Source organism: Gadus morhua, chromosome 14 (assembly GCF_902167405.1).
Source record: "Gadus morhua chromosome 14, gadMor3.0, whole genome shotgun sequence".
In the NCBI taxonomy this organism is placed as follows: domain Eukaryota; kingdom Metazoa; phylum Chordata; class Actinopteri; order Gadiformes; family Gadidae; genus Gadus; species Gadus morhua.
Window position 1 is genome coordinate 12,561,483 of NC_044061.1, and position 22,250 is coordinate 12,583,732.

Genomic DNA, 22,250 nt, shown 5'->3' on the forward strand with positions numbered 1-22,250 from the left:
TGGAACATGTTAAAACACCAGAGGAAAACACATACACGGACGCACCCATGCACACACACACACACACACACACACACACACACACACACACACACACACACACACACACACACACACACACACACACACACACACACACACACACACACACACACACACGCAGACACACACACACACATCAAGGCGTGCAAGGACAGACACACCCGCTTACACACACCCTCACAAACACACACACACACACACGCTTGCTTAATTGCATGCACAAAGACGAAACATTCACACAGACAAAAAAAAAAAGAGGCAACGGAATAGAGAATCCAACACAAAAGGCAGGTGGTACACATGAGTAAAAGCATCCAAAATGATGCAGATATAATGCTATTTGTCAGTCAACAATTCATATAGTCTTTGTGACTGACTCTGATACAGTGTTTCGTGTCACCAGCAAGGGGAGAGAACTACACAAGCCCAGGATTTTGGCCAACGTGGACTCAATGAGGACTCAGTATATGTTCAGACAGGCACATTTGATATAGAAGTCTAAAATATACCTGACATGGAGGCTCTCCGTCTCTGCTCTTCCCATGTTTCAAACTGTTCACTTTGGTACACTTGTCAATCACTTCCTTATTCATGATTTTCCTTAACATAACTTTAAGTTTTTGTTAGACGGAGTTCTTTTTTTTTGTACCTAAGGGGGGTTAGGAGTTAAGCGTCCTGCAATCAAGGCAGCATTTCAGCGAGGAATTCTTCCTCTCTCTGATCTGTCTCTCTGTTTGCACCAATCACTTAGAGTTCTGGTGCTTTCCTGCCCCCAGGGAGCCCTTGACTCTCCGGGGGGTGAAAGTGCATAGGAGTGGGGGCTCCCGCCATCACAGCAGGGGTCCGCTCACAGTAGTAAGGCCGTGTTTTACTCATCAACATGTCAGCACAGTGAAGGGTGTGTCATGTGTGTGTGTGTGTATGCGTGAGACTATAATCTGTGTTTTTGTTTGTGTGCCTGTGTTTGTTTAATGTGTGTGTGAATGATAGTGTAATTCTTGTGTGTTTGTGTGAACAATATATCGTATACGTGGAGCTGAGTTTGGTAGGTGAAAGGCAGAGAGCGTTTTTTGGGCAACTCTTTGTTAGCCTCTCTCACTCTTCATCTGTCCTTTGTCCCCCTCTATTGACGTTCCTCTCCCTCCTCCTCCTCCTGGATGACCTGGATGTCATCAGAAGGGGAGGAGGGGAGGCTGGGCGGCAGACTGGGGGGCTGATTGGGGGGCAGGCAGGGGGGCAGGCGCTCTTGCTGCTGCTGCTGCTGCTGCTGCTTGCCCAGGTCCTTGCTCCTGTCCTCTTCCTCTATGGTCTTCTTCCACACCTTGTGGTTCTCCGTCAGATGCTGCATGATGTTGCAGAACAACCTGCGCCGACCCTTCCTTCTCTCTGGAAGGCAACACATCATTATCATTATCATCATCATCATCATCATCAACACCACAACCCAACAGGATTTATATAGGGCGCTGCCTAGAGGAGGAAATCGCTACAGAACATATTAAGATTGGAATCGAAAATAAGCAGCATGACAGACACTGTTAGACTTGACAGCGGTAATCTTAGTGTTGTTTTGTTTGAAATGCCTCAGCCATCCGTCAGCTCTTCGTGGGTGAAATTCTTGGAGAGAATATCTGTCCTGGTTGACTGCCGCTGTGTTAGACAATTAAGAGAATAGACGGCTCATTTCTGATCAGGGCCTTTCTTCCCGTTTTGGTTCAGGGAATCCATCATACCCGTCAATCACAGGTGCACACAAGGGCTAAGCATCGCTCCATCAATGGTGTGTGAATGCAACATTTCCCAATGGGGGAGAAACGTATGCAGCCAGCGAGCAGACTGGGGGCCAGCACTTTCTGGATTTTGTTCCTAAATCTTGCGCTCCCCTGCTCTTTCTCTCTGCAACTCTCCTGTCTTACCTACACAAAAATGTAGTGCCATGTTGTATATCTTACTTGGCGAGAGTTCCTCATCGAGCTCATCTTCGTCGGTATCTGTGTCTACCGGCCCCTCTTCATCCTCATCTTCTGACCCTTCCTCTTCGTTGATCCAGTAACCAGGGAGGAGGCCTGCAGCATCGTAAGAGTTGCACAGCGGTCCGACAATGTGAGTTATGAAGGACTCCTGCAGCTTGGCCAGCTGTGGCGAGGAGCGGTCCATGAAGGGGCTGACGGGTAATCCCAGGCTGGCCTCCTCATCCCCCTAAAGAGAGCACACAACACCTGCTTACAATGGCACATTTTCAAAGATAAAGCAGCATTTTCGATAAGCAAAAGGAGCGGTTAAATGGGGTTGTATATTCAAAATGCTACAAATAAGCCTCTACGTAGTATAAGATGCATCTTATTATGCATATTTACGCAGAACTCAGATACTTACCTGGAACTGTTACAAAATTGTTTAAATAGAACAATATTTCTTTAGCCGCGACCGCTGCACTACTGATGGTAAAGTAACCGTCAGTAAGTAATTGGCTATAAGGCCAATTAAAGTTTTACGATGGACGATTTGACCCATTTAGAAACTAGGCATATTTGATTTTGTAAGCAATTCCTTTAGACATAGAGGCTTTGTACTATCTTTCATTGATTGAGAGCAAAATGTGTCACATTCTTTTACTTTATTTAACCTCAGACTCTGTACACTGGTATGCAATTATCCTGCTACACAGGAAGCAATGCAATATTTTTCGTACCACAAACATATTCCAAAGGAAGTGGCAGTTAAAAGTAGTGGAAGAAGTTCAAAGGAGCTAGAATAAAAGTCAGTCAGACATGCATTGGGCTGACTGTCACAGACAGGTCAAGTTGTATTGATTGCGTACTGACGACCAAACAGAGAACTGTTTGCCTTGGCGAGGGGGGGAGTCTGCCAGAGTGCTCGTGTCCAGTGTTACATGACTGTGTTTTTACCTATGCATTCATGGCCTACCTGCTCATAAAACTCATTGACGATGCCTTCTGTCCATTTGAGGTGCAAGTCACGGGTTTTGGCCGGTCCGTTGATGTCTGCAAGCTTAATGCAGACCTGGCACACTAGCAGCCGGTCGTTCTCATTGGTCCAGTCGATACCTGGACTGTTTACATCATTCACCTGGTTTGAATATATTCAAGTAAAAGGGAGAGCAAAAACAAATAAGATGACAACATTTGAATACATGGATCATGGGATTTGAATCTATAAGATCAGAACGCGCAACCCGATCAAATTCAAAACAGCCAACATTTGTAACTTTGAATCAACGTTGCTTTGCTCATACCTTGGCATTGAACTCGGCCAGGAAGTCAAAGTGCTTCTTGAGGTCCGTGGCGAGTATGGCCTCGATGACAAGGAAGCGAAAGCGCTTGAACTCCACGTGGTCAAGGTTGAGCAGGAAGTTGAACTGGGGCTGGGACAGATAGAGGCTCCAGGCGGAGGCCGCGTGATGGTTCTCCAGCACCGAGCGGTCGTTGTACAGCACCGCCTGCAGGTCCACGCCCACACGGCGGGGAGGAAAGACGGGAGGAAAGGAGAGAGGACATGTCAAACAAAGAAAATAAAAGAGAAAAGGTTGCCCTCTCTAATCTCATCTCTTTCAGGGTTTGATATCCTAATTCCTTCTTAACGACCTCTGCCCTTTGAGCTGCCTTTACCGATTTTGATGATGTTCTGTCGCGCGTTGTACGTCACGCAGACGCTCACTGCAAACAAACACGACAAAATACCAGTGGTGGTGACGGTAGAAGCATATCATGGGATATGGGACAACATTTGGATGAACACATATGAATAAAAGGGATGTTACTTGAATATACACACATTTCCCGATTCAGAGAGGCTTTTTCCAGACATGTGGGCTGTTGACATTATTGATAATCAATAAGTTCAGGGTTCCCTCGCCTTTCATTCAACTCCTTTTCCTGGGACTTTTGCCCAGCACAGACACTATCAGCGGTAACCTAGTAATAATCTATTTTGTGCAAATAAATTATTTAAACAGCCGTATACTGTTAACCTTTTCACCTTTCTACTAAACTAACAACCTGCAATCGGCCCGCATGAGGTGTGCTGGTCTGGCGCTGATAAGACGGATTATGTCATGTCGCGGTTGGAGTAAACACACCCCACAGACAACTTCCACACAACTTTTACTTCAATAGATTTAATAATTGGACGTGGTTTGCTTAACACTATTACTTTTAAGACTTTATGCTTTACTACATGCAATTGGCATTGTCTAAGATATATATATTTTACTTCTCAACATTTTTTGTTGTTGTTGCAGGAACTGCTGTTTATAACATGGATTCCGGATTACATATGGTATGGGTTACTGGGAAGATATACACACTCCTGCTTAGAAGCAACCCCTCAGCTACTGGTTAGTTAAACAAGGATATAGCCTGATGGTGATATGAGTCAGACGCAGGCTGGTAGCCACCAGCCAGCTTTCTGGGTGAAAAATAAGTCAGGAATGAACTACAAGGTTCGTCTCTTCTGTCTTTTGTCTGTCCCTTCGCAAGAACGAAAGATGAAATATAAAACAAATATATGGAAGCCCAGAAACCTACTAGGAAAATTATATGAAGAAGAAAATATAAAAGTTTTTCACCCTTTTCTAAGTAGGCCTGAATAATTAATCACTCAATATTTATTTTCAAAGGTTCTTCAGATGACGTTGTTTCGGGAATCAATTCATGGAGGACTTCATTATGGTGAACCAGCACAATAGCCTGCACTCAGTCTCCTTTAGGGACATTTGGGCTCTGCGAGCATCAAGACAACATACCCGCTGAGAAATTAGGGTGACAAACCCAGAAACAAAGCCCCTGCCTACAGTCTTCGAGCCTCAGTGACCATGGACACACACACAGGCCGTTTGACTACACGGGTTGATCCAGACCATGTTCTATGTTCCAGAGATTTCGCCTTTCTTACTTATGAATCTCACCTAACCCTATCAATCCTTAAGGAGTAGGAGACCCTCTTAAACCAGATAGTTCTTTGTGGTGTTTTTGCATAATACATTCCTGATTGAATTGATTTGAAAAAAAAGTTGTCCAATCGACTTTGTGATGCATTTCTTTTCATCAATTCATTATTGAGTCCCTTTGGAGCAAACTGTTTGCACAGCTGCCACAACATTTAAAATCACAACGTTATGTGATGGACTAAACGTAACACCAGAAGAAGATAACAGATTAAGTTGAGGATTTCAGATTAGGATGCTCATGGGATCATTTATGGTGATACCTAGGTGTCTCTCCATATCGCATCACCAGAACCCACTCAGACTAGCATGGAACGGGGGAATGTTCACGTATCCATCCCTGATTATAAGTCTTGACTCCTTTCACAGCTTCTGTGCTAACCAGAAAGAGGCATTCTGAACCTTTGAGTGCTAAGTGCATTCAGGTCTCCCTGCGTCATTCTCATCTTTCGCAGCAAACACAAACTAATGACATAACTAGACGAAAGAGATGTCCCAGCACCCCTGAAAATAAATAATGTGTACTCTAGATGTAGGACAAAGTTTGTATGTTTTACCGGACGTAACATTTGCTATAGGTTCAAGTACTGACTTGGCCAGTAAAATGAGGACAGTGAAAGCAAAAGTTAAAGATCATTAGAGTAGGATACCTATTCCATCTAAGTCATGGATGGGCAACTTTCATGATAAAGAGGGCCACATTTCTCATCATAACCATCGGAGGGCCACATGACTGCACACTTCAACTAAACGTGAGCTGAGAGAAGCTACACAATTTTGAATTTGGTAGATATGATTTCCTGTATTCTGGTGCATTTTGGGGATGGCCACTACCTAAAAAATCATCCAGAATCATAACCTATGTACGGTATGTTAATTGAACCAACATACATTCATTTCATGTTTTCCATGCTCAAACAGCCACATGAATGATCAGTATTTTTATCAGTGCAAAGGGCTCACATACATCATCATTCAATGAAGTCAAAAAACTGAAAAACAGTCGTCCAACATTAAGTGCAATAACTCAATGAACTCAAACCCAACAAGCAGTTGTAGTAGTTGTAGCGGCGACTTAAGTGGATATCTTTAATGACTGATATCGCTTCTAAGCAAACTAGACGCATGGGTTTGCCTTCGAATTCTATGAATTCTTCTCATCTTTCTTGACCGAGTTTTCTGTAACTCGATCAATTATTATTCTTCTTTTTTTTTTTTTTTTTTGCGGGCCTGACTGAGTGAGGATGCGGGCCGCACTGAGTGAGGATGCGGGCCGCATGCGGCCCGCGGGCCGCCAGTTGCCCATCCCTGATCTAAGTCAAAATGAAAACGGAACGTCTATTTAACTAAGACTACTATTTGTAGTATAGTACATAGCACATATAGGTATACAATTAAGGAACCTATTGTGACAACTCATGAAGTTTGTCTGAACACATTGAATCCATACACAGGATGTTTAGGCCGGGTATTTTTATGAAATCAACTTATTGTCATAATTTTGCCAAAAGGAAACTCATAATACAGAACATGTAGGTTCAACAACATTAGGGCTGCAGCGATAATTTCTTCATAGTAATGAATTCATCATACTATAAAAGTCCAAAATGATGTCTTAAAAATAAGAAAGCATTAGTTTCATAATGATCCATGAACCAACTATGTTGCAAATGTTTTGTAATTGCACTTGATGAATGACAATTAATTAGACAGATATTATTTATTTCCGATGGACCAACCAATGCAGCCGTAGCCCAGACGAGCGATGTGTGCGTTACCTGTGCTGCGTTAGTGGCTACTAAGAAGGCGTTGGTGCGACCTGGGTGGTCGTAGTCGTGCATGGCGGCTGCTACATAGAGGGCCATGAGCTCCAGGGCGGGGATGTTCCAGGCCAGGCAGCCGTAGCTGTCATCCGAAATAGAGGAGCTCTTGGAGGAGGCATAGGACACCCTGCCGGGTGAGATGCCGCTGTCTGAGTCTGTCGCAACAACGAAAACAACACATAAGCATTTGATGTATACCAATACCTCTATGTTGATTCAACCAAATAAAAAAATAGCAGAATAACTAAAAGCAGCTTTGCCTCCTGGCATGACAACCGCATTGACACCTATACTAAAATGCACTTTTGTTCGGTAGGTATTCCCTCCGGCCTTTATCCGGTTTACCTGTGTCACTTCCGGTCACATGTTCAGTGTGGATCTGCTGGAATCCAGGGATTGGCCGAGTGGTCAGATACCAGACCGCATGGAGCACATCAGTAGCATGGACCCTGTTATGATCTGTTATGATACATTTGACATGTTAGGGAAACGTTACCAAACATTCTCAAAAAGGACCTATATGGCTGCTCAATTCTAGACCTACAATTGCAACAATTTTCGTCATAATAATAATGTATGTATGCATATACATTTATTAAAAAAAAAAGGTACTGTAGGTAATATTTAAGAGCTATTATTTGAGTCGAATGCGTTGGAAACGGCATGGCCATCTGTCAGCTATAAGTGAGTGAAAATTCAATGTGCTAATTTCAGCACTTGGTGGAGATATGCAAGCTTTTTTGTGTTGTTTAGTTCCAGAGTTTCCTCTGAGTCAATTTCTCTCTTAACAACTCTCAAACTCTTACCCATGGCCGCTTCAAGTTTGTTCTTAAAATAAATGGAGCAAACATCATTAAGCTTATATCCTCATCGGGGAACTACTCACAAGGAATGTCCCTGTATCCGTCCTCTAGGGCACAAAAGTACATCATGAACTCCTTCACAGGGATCTTAAAGATCTCAAACAGACACGTATCTCGGAACAGGGTGTACGTCACCTGGGGAAATAAAATGAAATCTCTAAGTCCCTTCCGCACACACAAACAAAAAACACACATACACAACAGCAACAGCACATAGGCCCTGTTTAAAGAAACTGGATCCTTTTCGGTTTCAGATACAAAGATTAGACTACTCTCAGTTCTGTTATCATGGAACTTGGGACAAACCTAGTACAAAGCATGTAAGCTCTGAGATAACCCCGCCCGGGGCAGAAGTGGTGACTTCTTTCTATCGTCTAATTGGTTTAGAAAATGCCAACAAACAACCATATATTGCCAATTCAAGGACTATTTTATTCCAAGGCATGTTGTTTTTTCTTTCCTTGTTAAAATTGTACTTTAACAAGCAACTTCACGTGTCGTGTCTTCATTAAAGTTATAAGCGATTACTCTCCTTACACGCTAAGTACAATTTGTTAAACCTTGCCTACAGCAGGCTATTTAAGCAGTGATTTACGTGACACTTCTGAAACCATCATGGCTGGTCTCTTTGTCGGACCTACGGCGGATATCGGAGAGAAAATCGCTGCTTGCACACTGCACGGCAAGCCAAGGTGCAGTGTGAATGTTCTTTGGTTTTCGGCATGTTGTTATTTTTAAGCTCTCCACGATGGCTCGCAGCAGAAACGAGCAGGGATTAGACCAAAAAAGAGGAATATACCTTACTAACATTGTTTTGTAATGTGAATTGCTGCAGGTTCAAAGTATTTCACTACAATAAGCTCTGTAGTTAACCAGAGCACCACATTTCTTAAAAAAAGAAAACAAGTAGATTATCATACTATTTTAATACACAGTTTTGTTTGATTTGATTTTTATCAGCAAGTTAAAAAAAGAACTGGCAAACTTTAAATGGCTTCAACTAGTCGCGCAAAGGTTTTCCATTGTGACATGGCGCAAACGAACGGAAAGGCTGACACTAGGCTTCAACCAATTACAGCACTGAAATAGCAATGACGGCTTGGGAATCCCTGCTCCATCACATTTAAAGGGTGCAATAGATCATGGCCTTTGAAGTCTGCATTGAACGCACATTTTTCCGATCAATCCTGACAGTGCAGGAAAGCGCTTGCTTGAGTCAGTTTTCAAAAAGTAAAGACATCCTTGCTATGTTTGGTTAAGTTATTATATAATACCCGAGTGGAGCATGGATATACTGAATGTAGAATGACTTGCTCTTTACTGACCAACTCAGCACACATCGAGTCCAACCATGAGCATCATCAACAACCCTCTTGATAGAACACTGAGTCCCAATAAAATAAACAAAAATCCCAGCCAGCTACTTGGAACTGACCCCATTGCTACCATTACCAACTAATCCCAAATAACTAATCCCAAAACGTTTCTAACATTACCTTCCCTATATTTATCAGCGCATGAAATTCTGTATATAAAAAAAAAAGTAAACGCCTTAAGGGAGGAACGTACATAGCTTAGTATTCGCCCCGTCTTCCCTCCAGTTCGGTCCACCAAGTCAAAGATCTGGAAGTTCCAGCTGTTGATGCGCTCCATGAGGGCGTGGTGCTCTTCCAGCAGGGGGTCTAGTTGGAACTCCTGGTTACCCTGGGAACAGCATGCAACACATAACAGACGTCGTCACCAAAGCATCAACATCACTAAACTAATGACTCATAGTCAAATGTCTGTGCATTTGTACAGTGCTTTCACATAGTGAGGTTTTGGGGGGGATATCACCATTACCATCACTACATCAAATTGAATGTGATGTTTTAGTGTCTATTTCCTGGTAAAGAATACAGAGACATACACACACACTCAATTTGTTTCTGATCTAAAAATGGGGCAATATAATGAAAGGATGAAAGAATATGCATAAGGCATGTCATCATCAACCTTTATGATGGCATGAGCATTTTACATTACAGTACATGTACTAGCCTACATTTGTGACTACAACTCATAGTTCGGTGTCTCTGTTGAAACATAGGTGTCAAGTTATAGTCTAGTATAGTATATACTAGATAAATCATAGTCTAGTAAATAGTATTAAGGTGTTGGGTTGTAGTCTAGTATAGTATAAACTGGATAAATCATAGTCTAGTAGATAGTATAAAGGTGTTGATTTATAGTCTAGTATATTATATACTGGATAAATAATAGTCTTGTAGATAGTATTAAGGTGTTGGGTTGTAGTCTAGTATAAACTGGATAAATCAGTCTTGTAGTAGATATAATATAGGTTTTGAGTTAGGCTAGTATAGTAACTAGAAATAGCATAGTCTTGTAAATTCTTTGTCACACACAATATATATAATTGAAAATAAAGATTGCGTACATTTTGTTGATTAAATATAGGGTAAGCGCTTTATACTATTTAAAAAATGAGTTTTGCTTTTTGCATTCCAGCAGTTTTCCATTGGATTTTTTTTCCAAGATGTTTGGTGTAATTTGTGTTGAATAAATAAACACACTGGGAGCATAAGCAGCATTGCTGACTTTTTCCTGCACTGTGTTCCACTGGCCATGGCCTTCTGGCACTAATCATTTGGTTGGGGTGCTGAGTGACCCTCTTTGCTCAGCCCCTGCATGTGTATTCATCTTTGCTGACAGTTTTATTGCTGACAAATTTGTGGTGCACCTAAAGTCAAAGGTTGGGAACCGCTGGTCTAGCATATTGTATGTGGGTTGAGTTTGAGTCAAATGATTCCGAGTCACACCTCTGAATGGAGCGTCTGGAGCGCTGTGCTGGGGGTCTCCTCCTCCTCCTCCTCCACCTCCTCCATCTCCTCTTCAGCCGGCCCCTGGTCCCCCACGCCGGACCTCCTCTCTGCGGAGGCCTTGGCCTCCCCGCTCTCCTCCCTGATCAGCGCCTCCACCGTGAACTCTAAACTTTCACACGCTGTGGAGAAACAGGAAACAATCAAATGTGAGCACATACATGCACACAGACTCGCACACATAAGTGCACACGCATGTACACACAAAAACATGACAGCAAGCATATCTTCAAACGGATGATGGGTGGTGCTTTACACGTTCACTTCATGCATTGTATGACTTAGTGCTGCTTATCAGTGGATTTGCAGACAATGTATTGTAGTAGTGCATTTTGACTGGCTAATTGAAGCCCATGAGATTTGGTGCTTATTTCAAAGTAATATTATATAAGACAAACATTCGACAAAATTACATTATAAAATATCGAACTCATTCTGTTTGTTTGCAGGTATATCTAATTAAATGTCTAACGGGCATAGAAGGATTTACTTTGTGTCCTAAAGGTCATCCCATTTGTAAATTGTGTGTGTTGTCCAATAGATGGCAGCATATAGCCAATACAAATCCATTTATATTGCAACAATTAAAGTCACAAAGATCTTTATGAGCTTGCTTTCATAGATAGTGACCGAACTGTAGGCAGCCTTAAAACTGCACACACATGTAAATAAATTCCCTGAAGGCACCAATAATGAAATAATGATTCGTATTGGACCTGAGCGTCTGCGCTGAGCATCGGTTGTGTGGGGCTGCTGGCTCTCTCCAGCATCTCCACTGGACGCTCCCTTCGCCATCTGACGTCCACAGCTGCAATACACATACATCGCACACACAAGTTAGACAACAAAGAAGTAATACCTTTATGTCTGAATTAATTGGCCAAACACTTTCTCGGGCGCAAGAATATACTATTTTTGATTTGTAATGTATTTGGCTCAAGAGATAATGCAGGTTGGCAAATGATCTCCAGCTCCGGTCTCTGTGTCCCTGAGCAAGACTCAAGGTGTTGCTTGAATGCATGACCACGCCATAAGTGGTTGAATGTGTGCATCAGGAGGTGAATGTGCTGCAGTTATTATAAAGGGCTTTGAGCGGCCACAAGTTACAAAGAATATGTCAAATAAATAAAGAAATTGATACTAACAAGTTAACAACTGTAGACTTCTTTTTTTCTATGTCCTTCTGAAGCAGCATCGGAGGGATGGAAGCAGGGTGGGTGGGGGTGTTTACCTGGTGCACAGCCACACGGTGGCGCTACGGTAGGCCTGCCTGAGGTCAGGCGGGGGTGGTTACCTGGTGCAGAGCGACGCGGTGGCGCTACGGTAGGCCTGCTGGAAGTCCATGGGCTTGTGCGTGCTCAGGCTGACGCTGGGCTTGGTCAGGAAGTCGGCCGTGTCTGGAAACTCCACGGGTGAGGAGCGGCTCAGGAGCAGGGAGGAGGTGGAGGGGGGGCCCGCCGTAGCGGGGCTGTGCATGGGAGACGCCAGAGGGCTCAGGCTGGGGGACACCCCTGGGTGGGAGAAAATAGTACTTTTATCACTCGATGCATTGATGCTCCAATCACGGTCGTGGCTACTTTTGAAATATAGTGTTTTATGTGATATTACATTATTTCAAAATACACGTAACAAGCATAAACTGTAACCCTCTATCGAGAGGAATTAACAAGGCGCATGAAAGATGGCTATCATTATAGGTCTGTGAATATAGTTTACCACTATAGATACAGGACTGTTGGGTAATGTAAATAGGCTGCCAACTCCACCACTTCCTACAACATGTACACTGACCAAGATTCATATGACAAAGTTACCTAATTGTGATTAGTTACATAATATTATTTACAGAAAAAAAATATTTATTTTAACCCTACAATTGGCCTCAGTGATATTTAAATAAATGTTGCTTTTTCGCAAAATAAATCGCTTTTACTTGTAAGCTTACAATTAATGATTAAATCGCTAAAATACAATTCCTAAATCTATCAAGGATCATTATCAAATGACCCTTGATACTGCTGTCACTTCAGGCCAGTAAAGGCTACTGCTGTTGTTGGAGGGCTGACGGGAGGGTATTCAGTCAGTTGCAATCTGCAACCTCACCACTAGATGCTCCTAAAATTCTACACATCAGACTTTTAAGATCATACACTATACCAATCTATAAATATTGAGAATTGCAATAAGTGGTGTACATAACACACATAGTGTTATACTGTCTAGTCTAGTAATACAACTACAACCACAATAACCATAATAACAATCATGCAGTGTACAGATGGATCATAAAGGGGAATAAAAGCTGAGTCAAACACGTTCAATGATAAACCATTATCGCCTCGCTTTTAAATAAGAATACGCACTAATGGAAATAATGATCCCATGCAAAAGACTACAGGTGGCCGTAGCCGCCCACCTGCTCTTCGGGAGCCTGCGTGGTAGGTGAGGGTGACGGAGGATGATCTCTGCTTGGGGATGGTCAGCAGGTTGGCATTGGGTCCGTTGGACAGAGACCCTGAGCTAAAGTAGAAGGGAACAACGCAACCGTTCGCAGAAATTTAAAATGAAATTGTTTCACTGTAAATGTGTTCATTCATCGTTATTTGATAATAATTCATTTTGCAAGAAAATTAACGCCTTTTTTTTTTTTGAGGGGTTGGGTTCTATTAACAGACATAGAAAAAACATTTCATTGTTTGGTACTCATAATACTATGTCAATAGATAAACAAAAGTAATGCCATCAATGTAAACCTATTGGCTGCAACAACCAGTGCACTGCTGCTTTCATGTGGCACAAAGTGGCTACTACACAACAGATCCATCTGCTGGTAATGAGCATGAAGTATAATGGCATTGATCCAGAAGATCAAAGTTTGAAAGGGACAATTCGAAAGAAACTTTTGGAATTTACTCTTAAAAACATTCTGTCATTTAGATGCTAACTTTAATGCTACAGGGTTCAGGGTTGGTAAGGGGACGAGAGGTGTGCTAGCAACCCGTCAGGTGAAGGTGGGGGAGGTGTGCTAGCTACCTGGTCAGGTTAAGGTGGGAAAGAGTGCTAGGTACCTGGTCAGGTTCATGTCAGGATGGGCTCTCTTGCCACTGTTGCGCTCCCAACGCAAGGAGGCAGAGTCGAGAGGAGGGAGGGCTGAGGAAGTGGAGCCCCGTCTGAGCTGTGGGGTAGGTAGGCTGTTCCGGCTGTTCAGCCCCTGATATGCAGAAGAATAAAATATAATGAATGCCGAAAATATGTGTTCATTCATTCATTCATTCAACACAGGAGTCAAAGACATGATCCCTGTTACCTTGACATTTGTATGTGTATATGCATGTGCGTGTACAAACCTGGTTGTCTACTTCCTTCCCATGTTAAACAGTAGAAGATCTTTAAAAATATATATAAAGATATATATATACATGTTGGCAAAATTATGACAACTTATTTCCGCAATATATCCCATGAGCTGGTCGCCACATACCATTTTCTTTATGCAATGCAAATTAACTGACATGTCACATTGAGTCGCATGTTAACGCGACCAACAAACCTCACTCCAACTGAACACCGGGGTACAGTGAGTATCCTAATGGTGTGTTTGAGATTGCAACTCGTGTGGCTGGTGTACGATGTACGAAGTGGGAAAGCGCCCAGCTTTCTCGCTACATATTACCGAGGCACGCCCCCTTTTGGTCGTAATATCTCTGGATTCTGAGAGTCCACCGAGTTCAGCGAGGATAATCGTACAACTCGACAAAAAAAGATGGCTGCGCCAATAATGAAATGTATTAAGTTTGTATTTGTACCACGTTGGTCCTTTTAATCTCGTGCAATTTATGCATTGCACGGTATTGCTGTGCGTGTAATACAATGTAAAGTTGTGTTGGTTTAGCTGGTTTGCTATGTAGCTAACAATAACAATGGCTAGCCAATGAATGACTCGTCGTACAGCGATGTCGACAAAGACAAACGGGAACGCTGTAAGTGCTACAAGCCAGGAAATAACGTCAATTACAAGAGCAACTGGCGCGGATGGTTTACGATGCATCTCGAACACACCGTAAGCCTCCCTCCCACTTGTTCACCGAATGGTGCACCGCATAGCGTTCCCTTTACATCACCGGGGCCTCACCTTCAACGACTTCCTGTCGGGCCGCTCAGCCGAGTCGTCGACAGGGTCGCAGGAGTAGAAGCCGGGGAAGGGCGTGAAGGGGTTGACCCGCGGGCGGCAGGACCCGGAGAAGGTCCCCATGAGGCTGGAGACGCTGCGCAGCGAGGAGGAGGCGTGGGGTGGCAGGGAGGAGTCCGTCAGCAGCTCCGACACCAGGTTCCTGGCCTCGTTGATGACCGACAGGTCCACGCCGTTGCCACTCACGGCCCCCTGCGGCGCACGACCGAATTGAGGCGTCAGAATGGGCAAGAAGTCGTCCATTACTGCTCAGTTTTTGCACACATGTTGTTGTTTTTTTGGCATGTTGGCGAGGTGAGACGAAACACACGTAAACCATGGTTGAACACACAGCCTACACGACGTGAATCACAACCGTGTTTTGTGAAACACAAGCATGCATCATCGTGTGCACAACAGATAAACAAACTACGATATACCACGGATATGCACAACTGTACACCGTGGGCCAACGCACACACAACCCGTCATCATGAATTAAAACCCTTGTTTAACGCACAACCGTGCACCATGAATCACAACCGTCTTCCATGGACCAACACACACAATCATACAAACAAACATACTCAAACACACAACCATTCACCAACACACAACCATGCACCAACACACAACCATTCAGCGACACAGCCATGCACCAACACACAACCATTCACCAACACACAACCACACCCCTATACACTAACACATAATCATAGACCAATTCAGAACCATAGACCAACCAGAGACCAACACAGAACCATAGACAAACACAACCATGCACCAACAAACAACCATGCCCCAACACACAACCATTGACACCCCTATACAGTAATACACAACGATACACCAACTCACATCCATTGACCAACCTACCCATATACCAACACAGAACCATAGACTAACACAACCATGCACCAACACACAACCATGCAGCAACCCACACCTGATACACTAACACACAACCATACACCAACACACAAGCATACACCATAAATGAACAGACAGACAGAAAGGATGGGTAAATTAGGGTCCTGTATCTTTATACTTATTAGTTGGAAGAACAGTGGGTAAAAAGACTCCCGACTACCAGATTCAAACCCAGGTTGCCACAAGATGAGTCCCAAACAGACTTAGGCAATGTAGTGCGCAGTTGGTGTAAGGAGTAGGACATCCTCACAGCATCTAAAGGCTGATTTTAGCCTTGTGTCTGGAGAGTGAGTACAAGTTAGGCCAGTCGAAGGCCGGTTTAGGGTGGATGTGTGAGCGACTAAATGGAGTGAGAGATTCTTTAGCCCCCGCTTGCTCTTCTCATTCTAGCTCATGGTATCATTGTGTCATGAATCCCCAACACACACACACACACACACACACGCATACACACACGTCATTTCAGAGTTGTTGATTTGAAAACAGCAAAGAAGAAACGTGTTAGAAAAAATTATTGATGAAGGTATCTCATTGATAACAGACCACTGCAGTACATTGGGTGATGCTGATTGGTTACTGCTTACTGACCTGGTACTGTGGCTTGTACCAGTGTTTTAGATCCCAGTCCCACAAGATCATCTGAAAAACAGGCAAGAGACATACGTTACAACAAAGCTAGCTGAAACTGAAACAACTAAATGTGGTTGTCTGTCTGTCTGTCTGTCTGTCTGTCTGTCTGTCTGTCTGTCTGTCTGTCTGTCTGTCTGTCTGTCTGTCTGTCTGTCTGTCTGTGTGTGTGTGTGTTGCATGTGCGTGTGCATGTGCCTGTTTCCAGTAAATGCCTGGCTTTCGAAAAGGAGGTATCAATGAAAGGGGCTTAGAAAAATCTTTACAGTATTTGCATTGACTTTCCTTTTATTTCCTGCAAAGCAAGATACACTTTCTCACAGAGCTTGGCTATTGAACCTCAAAGAGATAGCAAACTGAGCGATTCTCAGAAGGCAAAATAAGAAAACCAAACCACATCAACCACAATGTTACGTCTACAATGGAGTTGTGAAATGCGATCTGGCACCAACGACGTCAATCGGCATCATGCACATCATTGGTTCGTTTTTTTTACTAAATAGGTGCTCCCTCTTACATATTTAATGTGCTGTACACAGGCGGTGTAGAGTTAAAGTGGCACATGCTGCCCTCAATTGAGAAAGCCTAATCCTCTGATAGATTTAGGATAATTTTAGGATAAAAAAATGATTACATCTTTTTTTACAAGAAAAACAATGTCAGATCAAATGTAATCTTGTGGAGAAACAAATCTGGTCAAAGAAAAAATGTGATGTCTGTGTTGACCGCTCCAAAGCCAAAAACCATAATAAGAGGATAAGGAGACTACCTGAACACTCCCCTTTCCCCAATCCCATTTCTACCCCTTACCCCTGGGGTAAGGGGTAGAAATGGGATTGGGAGTTAAGGTCTTGAATCAGCTTGCCATGGTAAAACAATGCAGTAAATATTTCCCTCCAGCTTGACCCACAGCTCCTCACCACCAGGGGGCGAAACACATCGGTCCGTCCCATGTAAGCAGCACAGCCAACCACCTCAGCCTATCCCATTCCCATCTGCATCCATGAGATATACAGACATATTTTGATGTCTTCTGATCAATATTGAGTTGTCCGTACATCACGTCATAAACAACAACAAAAGACATTCTGAAATTACTAAATAATACATTTAAGATCATAGATTGTCACCGTGAATCAATTCACAGTGACATATATATAGTATGCAACCAAGAAAATGTATAGAATTTCATAAAAATTACCAATGGATAAGTTATATTCGTAAAAACTCTACAACTATATTGCTGTCTATCTTCATTTGGTGGCTGTGTCATTAAAGGTCCATTTTTAGACTATAAAGTGTAACAGGAGGATAAATGCTGACTTAATACATCATATGAATAGGAAAGCAGCAGTGTTCAACTACGATTACTGTTTCAGTTTGTCTAATTATATTCTAATTTGGCTGCAGTGAGCAATGTATGTTCTTTTGTTTACAAGGAATGGGAGGTGATGGTTCATCCACGCGTTAAACACATCAGCGTCTTTATCAGCTCGTCATTGATCAAAGTGGGATGTTGGATGTTTGTCATCAGCATCTGTACAATGCCGCCCAACATTTAATATGGCAAATAAGCCCTGCCATGGCAACCCAACAGAGAGGCCAGCAAACAATGCTCCAATCACCATGGCAACAGCAATGGGGGGGGGGGGGGGGGGTGTCGCCAGGTTGTTGGCTATTTTCTTGTTGATGGAGAGGTGCACAGCAAAAGGGAAGTGGATGGAGGGATTGCACAGTAAAGGACAAAGAAAAGCGACCAGAGGAGAGGCGATGTATGGACATAATCTATAAAATAGAATATATCAAATAGATATAGATAACGGCTCTGCCATGCCAACAGAATGTAGTGTGCGTACAGTACCCACAGATGGACCCGCTGGCCCGTCCCTGACCACATAAAGCAGACCTCCACACACATTAAGACCATAACAATTAAATGGAGAAAGCAAGTTAAATAGCTCTATGTGTGCATGTGTCCAAAACTGCCTGCTCATCCACACATGCATACGCGCACACATGATGTACAAGTTTACACAAGCAGGCAAACATGTTAACAGTTTGAATGAAAACGAATGAAGCCTACAGTCTCACAGACAGTTCCCGAGACGGCAATGGAGTTCCAGCGTAGGAGTCCAACCAGTACCAACGGCTTCAGGCACACCTACATGTGCAGGTCTTATAGCATGTGCATGAGAACGAGTTATTTGTGAGAGGGCTGCGATTGGTGGCTGGACAATAGGCGAGAGAATGGCTGCTGAATAGTGTTGTGGGGATCGGCAAGCAGCTTATAAAGAACCAAAGACACAACACAGAGCCATTTGGTAAAACAAGACCACGGCTGAAATTGTTTAGCATAAGTCTATTGGTGTGTATTATTGTTACCTCATTTTTATTAGAAGCTATGTCGGCCAGTGGCCCCCGCTCTATCAGTTAGTTACAGCTGGGTGTTAAATGAGCAGGGCTCTTGCACTTTGGTGTGATAGGTGGACTAAACACACTAATAAGTGTGTGTGTGTCAGTATATATGAGAGAGAGAGAGAGAGAGAGAGAGAGAGAGAGAGAGAGAGAGAGAGAGAGAGAGAGAGAGAGAGAGAGAGAGAGAGAGAGAGAGAGAGAGAGAGAGAGAGAATGTTTAAGATTATGTGCGTATAGAAAACAGAATTGGAGAGAACGTGTCTGTGTGTGGCATTGGTGGGGGGCGGGGCAGGCAGAGAGAAGTTGCCTCTGACAGCCAGAGGACGTTTATACGGAGGAGCAGGGCGATGCTGACGTCAGTCAGCGCCGCGACACACACACAGCGTCAGCAGCACCCTGCAGACGCACGCCCTGATAATGAGGAATGGGCTCTTGTCGTCACACACACACACACACACACACACGCTCGTCTTACAAGGGCTGAAACCAACGCAAGCCCACACATCACCTTATACAATAGAGCAAAAATAATGACAAAGGACAAAGACATGGAGGGCGAAAAAAAGCAGTTGGCGTACGTACTGCTGGAGGAAACAAAAGCCCAGTGGAGGTCAGCTCTGGGCCATGTTTGTGCGAGGATCTAAATTGTTTGTGTACAGCTGTAGAAATTATTACAATTATTACAATAAGAGGTACCTGTATTTATCCGGATACAACAGGCTTCTAGCCTAAGTAAGAGGAACAGTGGGAATTTAAAACTAGGTCTGATATTAGGTCTTTTTTTTTTGGTAGTAGAAGTAGATGTAATAGTAGTAGTAGCAGTTTTAGCATTGGGTGGGAAGGGGGTAAGGATTATTTTGCCATTTACTCAGATTTTGTCTCTCCTGAAATCACATTGAAATAACAATTGGACCTGGTGAGTTACCATATCTAATATTAAGGGAAACATTTAGCTGTTGTATATGACAACAAAGTTTTTTATAATTGATAAACAAACACTTTCCTGATTTCAGAAACAATTTCTTTCCTGAATTCTGAATAAACGTCCCAGGAATGGCGCAATAGAAAATAAAGGGAATGTTAAGACTCAATATTTTTTTATAAAGAAACAGATTAGCACGATTTAAAATGAGCAATTAGGATATTATTAATCTTTAGAAAATTGCACTAACTTCAGTCAAATTCCATGTTGCTTGTTATTTTTTTATATGAATAGAATTGGACATTAATTTGCACATACTAAGTCCAATTCGAAATTAGGAGATAAGAAAGTAAGTGATTGGCTTAACTATTTGTGTCATGTACACATAATTAACACTAACTCAGGAGCTAAAGCAGAACATTAAAAAACACAATGTTTCAATTTCAAAGCTTTAACAAAACTGAATTCGGGCAATGATGTGTCCAATAGCCGCCTCATGTATGGCTTGCTGTGTGTGGGCTAAGAAGAGCCCTCCGTGTTCCCTCCTCCATCAGGACTGACGTAGCGTGCATCTAAACAAGTTGGATTTGTTTACATCCATTTGCGTCATATGGCTCACTCATCACTAATGACACCAGCACAGTGTCAAGATCAAATGACAAAACAGCAGGTTGACACACCTAGTTGTGGCCGACTTGTACACGTCAGCCTGACTTTGCATAGAGCTGAGCTTGCCCCACTGTCCGTTCCGGTATGCTTCCATCAAGGCATTTGCATTTGTGGTTAGTGCTCTGACAAAGAGAAGTCAAGGCAAAACATTCTCCACCTTGGGTGTGGTGGTAAAACCAATAAAGCACAGGTTTCCCTCTCTATTAATTTATACAATCAAAATGGATGTGTAACATACAAAGAGGCAATCACAAAGGAACCACTTTGTGCTTTGTTAAATGCACGTACATTAACAAACCCCTCCAAGGCCCGAATGTATACTAAATGTTTGCAGCCATGACGGGAGTTTTGCAATGAATGCCATTTGAAGGGTGTGTTTCAGCAAGTACGCACTGCGCGAGCTGCTATAAAGCCTTCCAGTGGTCCATTCAAGAGTGTGAGCTGCTGCAAGCCTTGCTGATTTACAGCTGCTCAGCCCCGGGCTACCTGCCTGAGGAACACCAGACGCACACAGCTGATGACGCAGGACAAGACATGACAAAACCAACCCCCAGCCCCCACTCCTCCTCCTCCCAACAAGTAAAGATAGACAAAAAACAATCAGATACACATATATGGACACAAACACGCACACAAAAGCCCACAGCTCCCAACCTCCAACCCGGGTCTCGTGGTTCCCCAGTCTCCTAATGCCGCCACATTTCTTTGCTGTGTAAATCCTTCAAGTACGTATTCACAAGATAAACCAGGATCCGGGAGTTCGTTGATAGCAATCAGGCCTATACGTGCTTGGCTAAAATGGTCTTGTATACTCATAACCTTTCCATAGAGGAGAAAATGATTATAGTGCTTGACTGTAGCTCAATGTTTATTTTTTAGAAACCATGATAATATCTGCCCTCTGTAAAAATGTTGGATCAAAAAAGATAATAATAAAAAATGATGCCAAAAGTTTAAAATTTGAAAAAAATGAATTGGTTTTCTTTCACTAAAGCAAAATGTCCAATAAAATAAAAGATAGAATGTTTTAAATATGTAATCCTTTTTTTCATCACTTTTTAATTGAATAATGAAGGGGGCTTGCGGTTATGCAGCTGGACATATGCACTCTATCAACTCTTTACTCAAATGAAGTTTTTACTATGTTCACTTTGGTAATCACAGTGAATCATGCACTGCTTTGGCAGACACGTTTTCTGGGATGTTTCAACATCCTTTCAATTTTGATAATTCTGTTTTGACTATTTTATTTGTCCTAGTCATGGTACATTGAACTGTGTTTATTACTTACTTCATACAAGCTGCTATACTTTAATACTCAACATATTGTGGAGTTTGACAGAGGATCTGTTAAACGGTAACAAAAAACAGATAATGAGGACACTGGGAAACAAATTACGCAATGTTGATGAGCTGCTAAATATTGTGCACATTTGGACAGGATTCTGAAAAGCGTACGCTTGTTTGCCTTTTATCACACTCAAAAAGATAAAGTAAGAAAGAATGAAATATAATTCTCCTAAATGAACTGTGACAGCTACAGGGCTAATGGGACTTGTGCTGACTGACGAGGTGTATCATGAAAACAGGAATGTGGTGATTCCGTATAGTAAACAAGGTCTCCAACACGGGCTGTCAGCGTCCACTCTCATGGTTAAGGTTTCTGCTGCTGGCTACTTGCCAGGCCTAGCAGAGCTTCCATAATGACAAACACGTGTTTGCAGGAACAACAAGAATTCCACAATCCGCCTAAGGTCAACCTTAGTACGTCAATGATGAACTTTTTGCCACAATAGTATGTTTCCGACCAACATGACCTATAACTATGTGGCTGTGTTCGCTCACAAAGACTTTAGATCGTTGCCAATAGCTATAGAAATGACCCTTCAAAACACTATTCTGTTTGCAAGTCCAACTGTAAGTATCAAATCTGTATTATCCCTCTA

At 42.7% G+C, this 22,250-nt stretch overlaps 1 protein-coding gene across 1 annotated transcript in view; it reads right to left on the reverse strand.

The window, feature by feature from the left end:
* Nucleotides 1-633: 633 nt before the first annotated feature.
* pde3b (phosphodiesterase 3B) overlaps nucleotides 634-22,250 on the reverse strand; it is a 35,569-nt gene continuing 13,952 nt past the window's right edge. The window contains exons 2-16 of the mRNA XM_030377506.1: nucleotides 16,260-16,310; nucleotides 14,706-14,954; nucleotides 13,642-13,784; nucleotides 12,990-13,093; nucleotides 11,868-12,084; nucleotides 11,290-11,381; nucleotides 10,514-10,695; nucleotides 9,264-9,398; nucleotides 7,718-7,829; nucleotides 7,177-7,290; nucleotides 6,787-6,986; nucleotides 3,299-3,502; nucleotides 2,971-3,132; nucleotides 1,995-2,241; nucleotides 634-1,428 (exon numbers count right to left, since the gene is read on the reverse strand). Coding sequence (XP_030233366.1) covers nucleotides 1,166-1,428; nucleotides 1,995-2,241; nucleotides 2,971-3,132; nucleotides 3,299-3,502; nucleotides 6,787-6,986; nucleotides 7,177-7,290; nucleotides 7,718-7,829; nucleotides 9,264-9,398; nucleotides 10,514-10,695; nucleotides 11,290-11,381; nucleotides 11,868-12,084; nucleotides 12,990-13,093; nucleotides 13,642-13,784; nucleotides 14,706-14,954; nucleotides 16,260-16,310 — 2,475 coding nt within the window. The 3' untranslated portion in view covers nucleotides 634-1,165. The remainder of the gene's footprint in view (nucleotides 1,429-1,994; nucleotides 2,242-2,970; nucleotides 3,133-3,298; nucleotides 3,503-6,786; nucleotides 6,987-7,176; nucleotides 7,291-7,717; nucleotides 7,830-9,263; nucleotides 9,399-10,513; nucleotides 10,696-11,289; nucleotides 11,382-11,867; nucleotides 12,085-12,989; nucleotides 13,094-13,641; nucleotides 13,785-14,705; nucleotides 14,955-16,259; nucleotides 16,311-22,250) is intronic.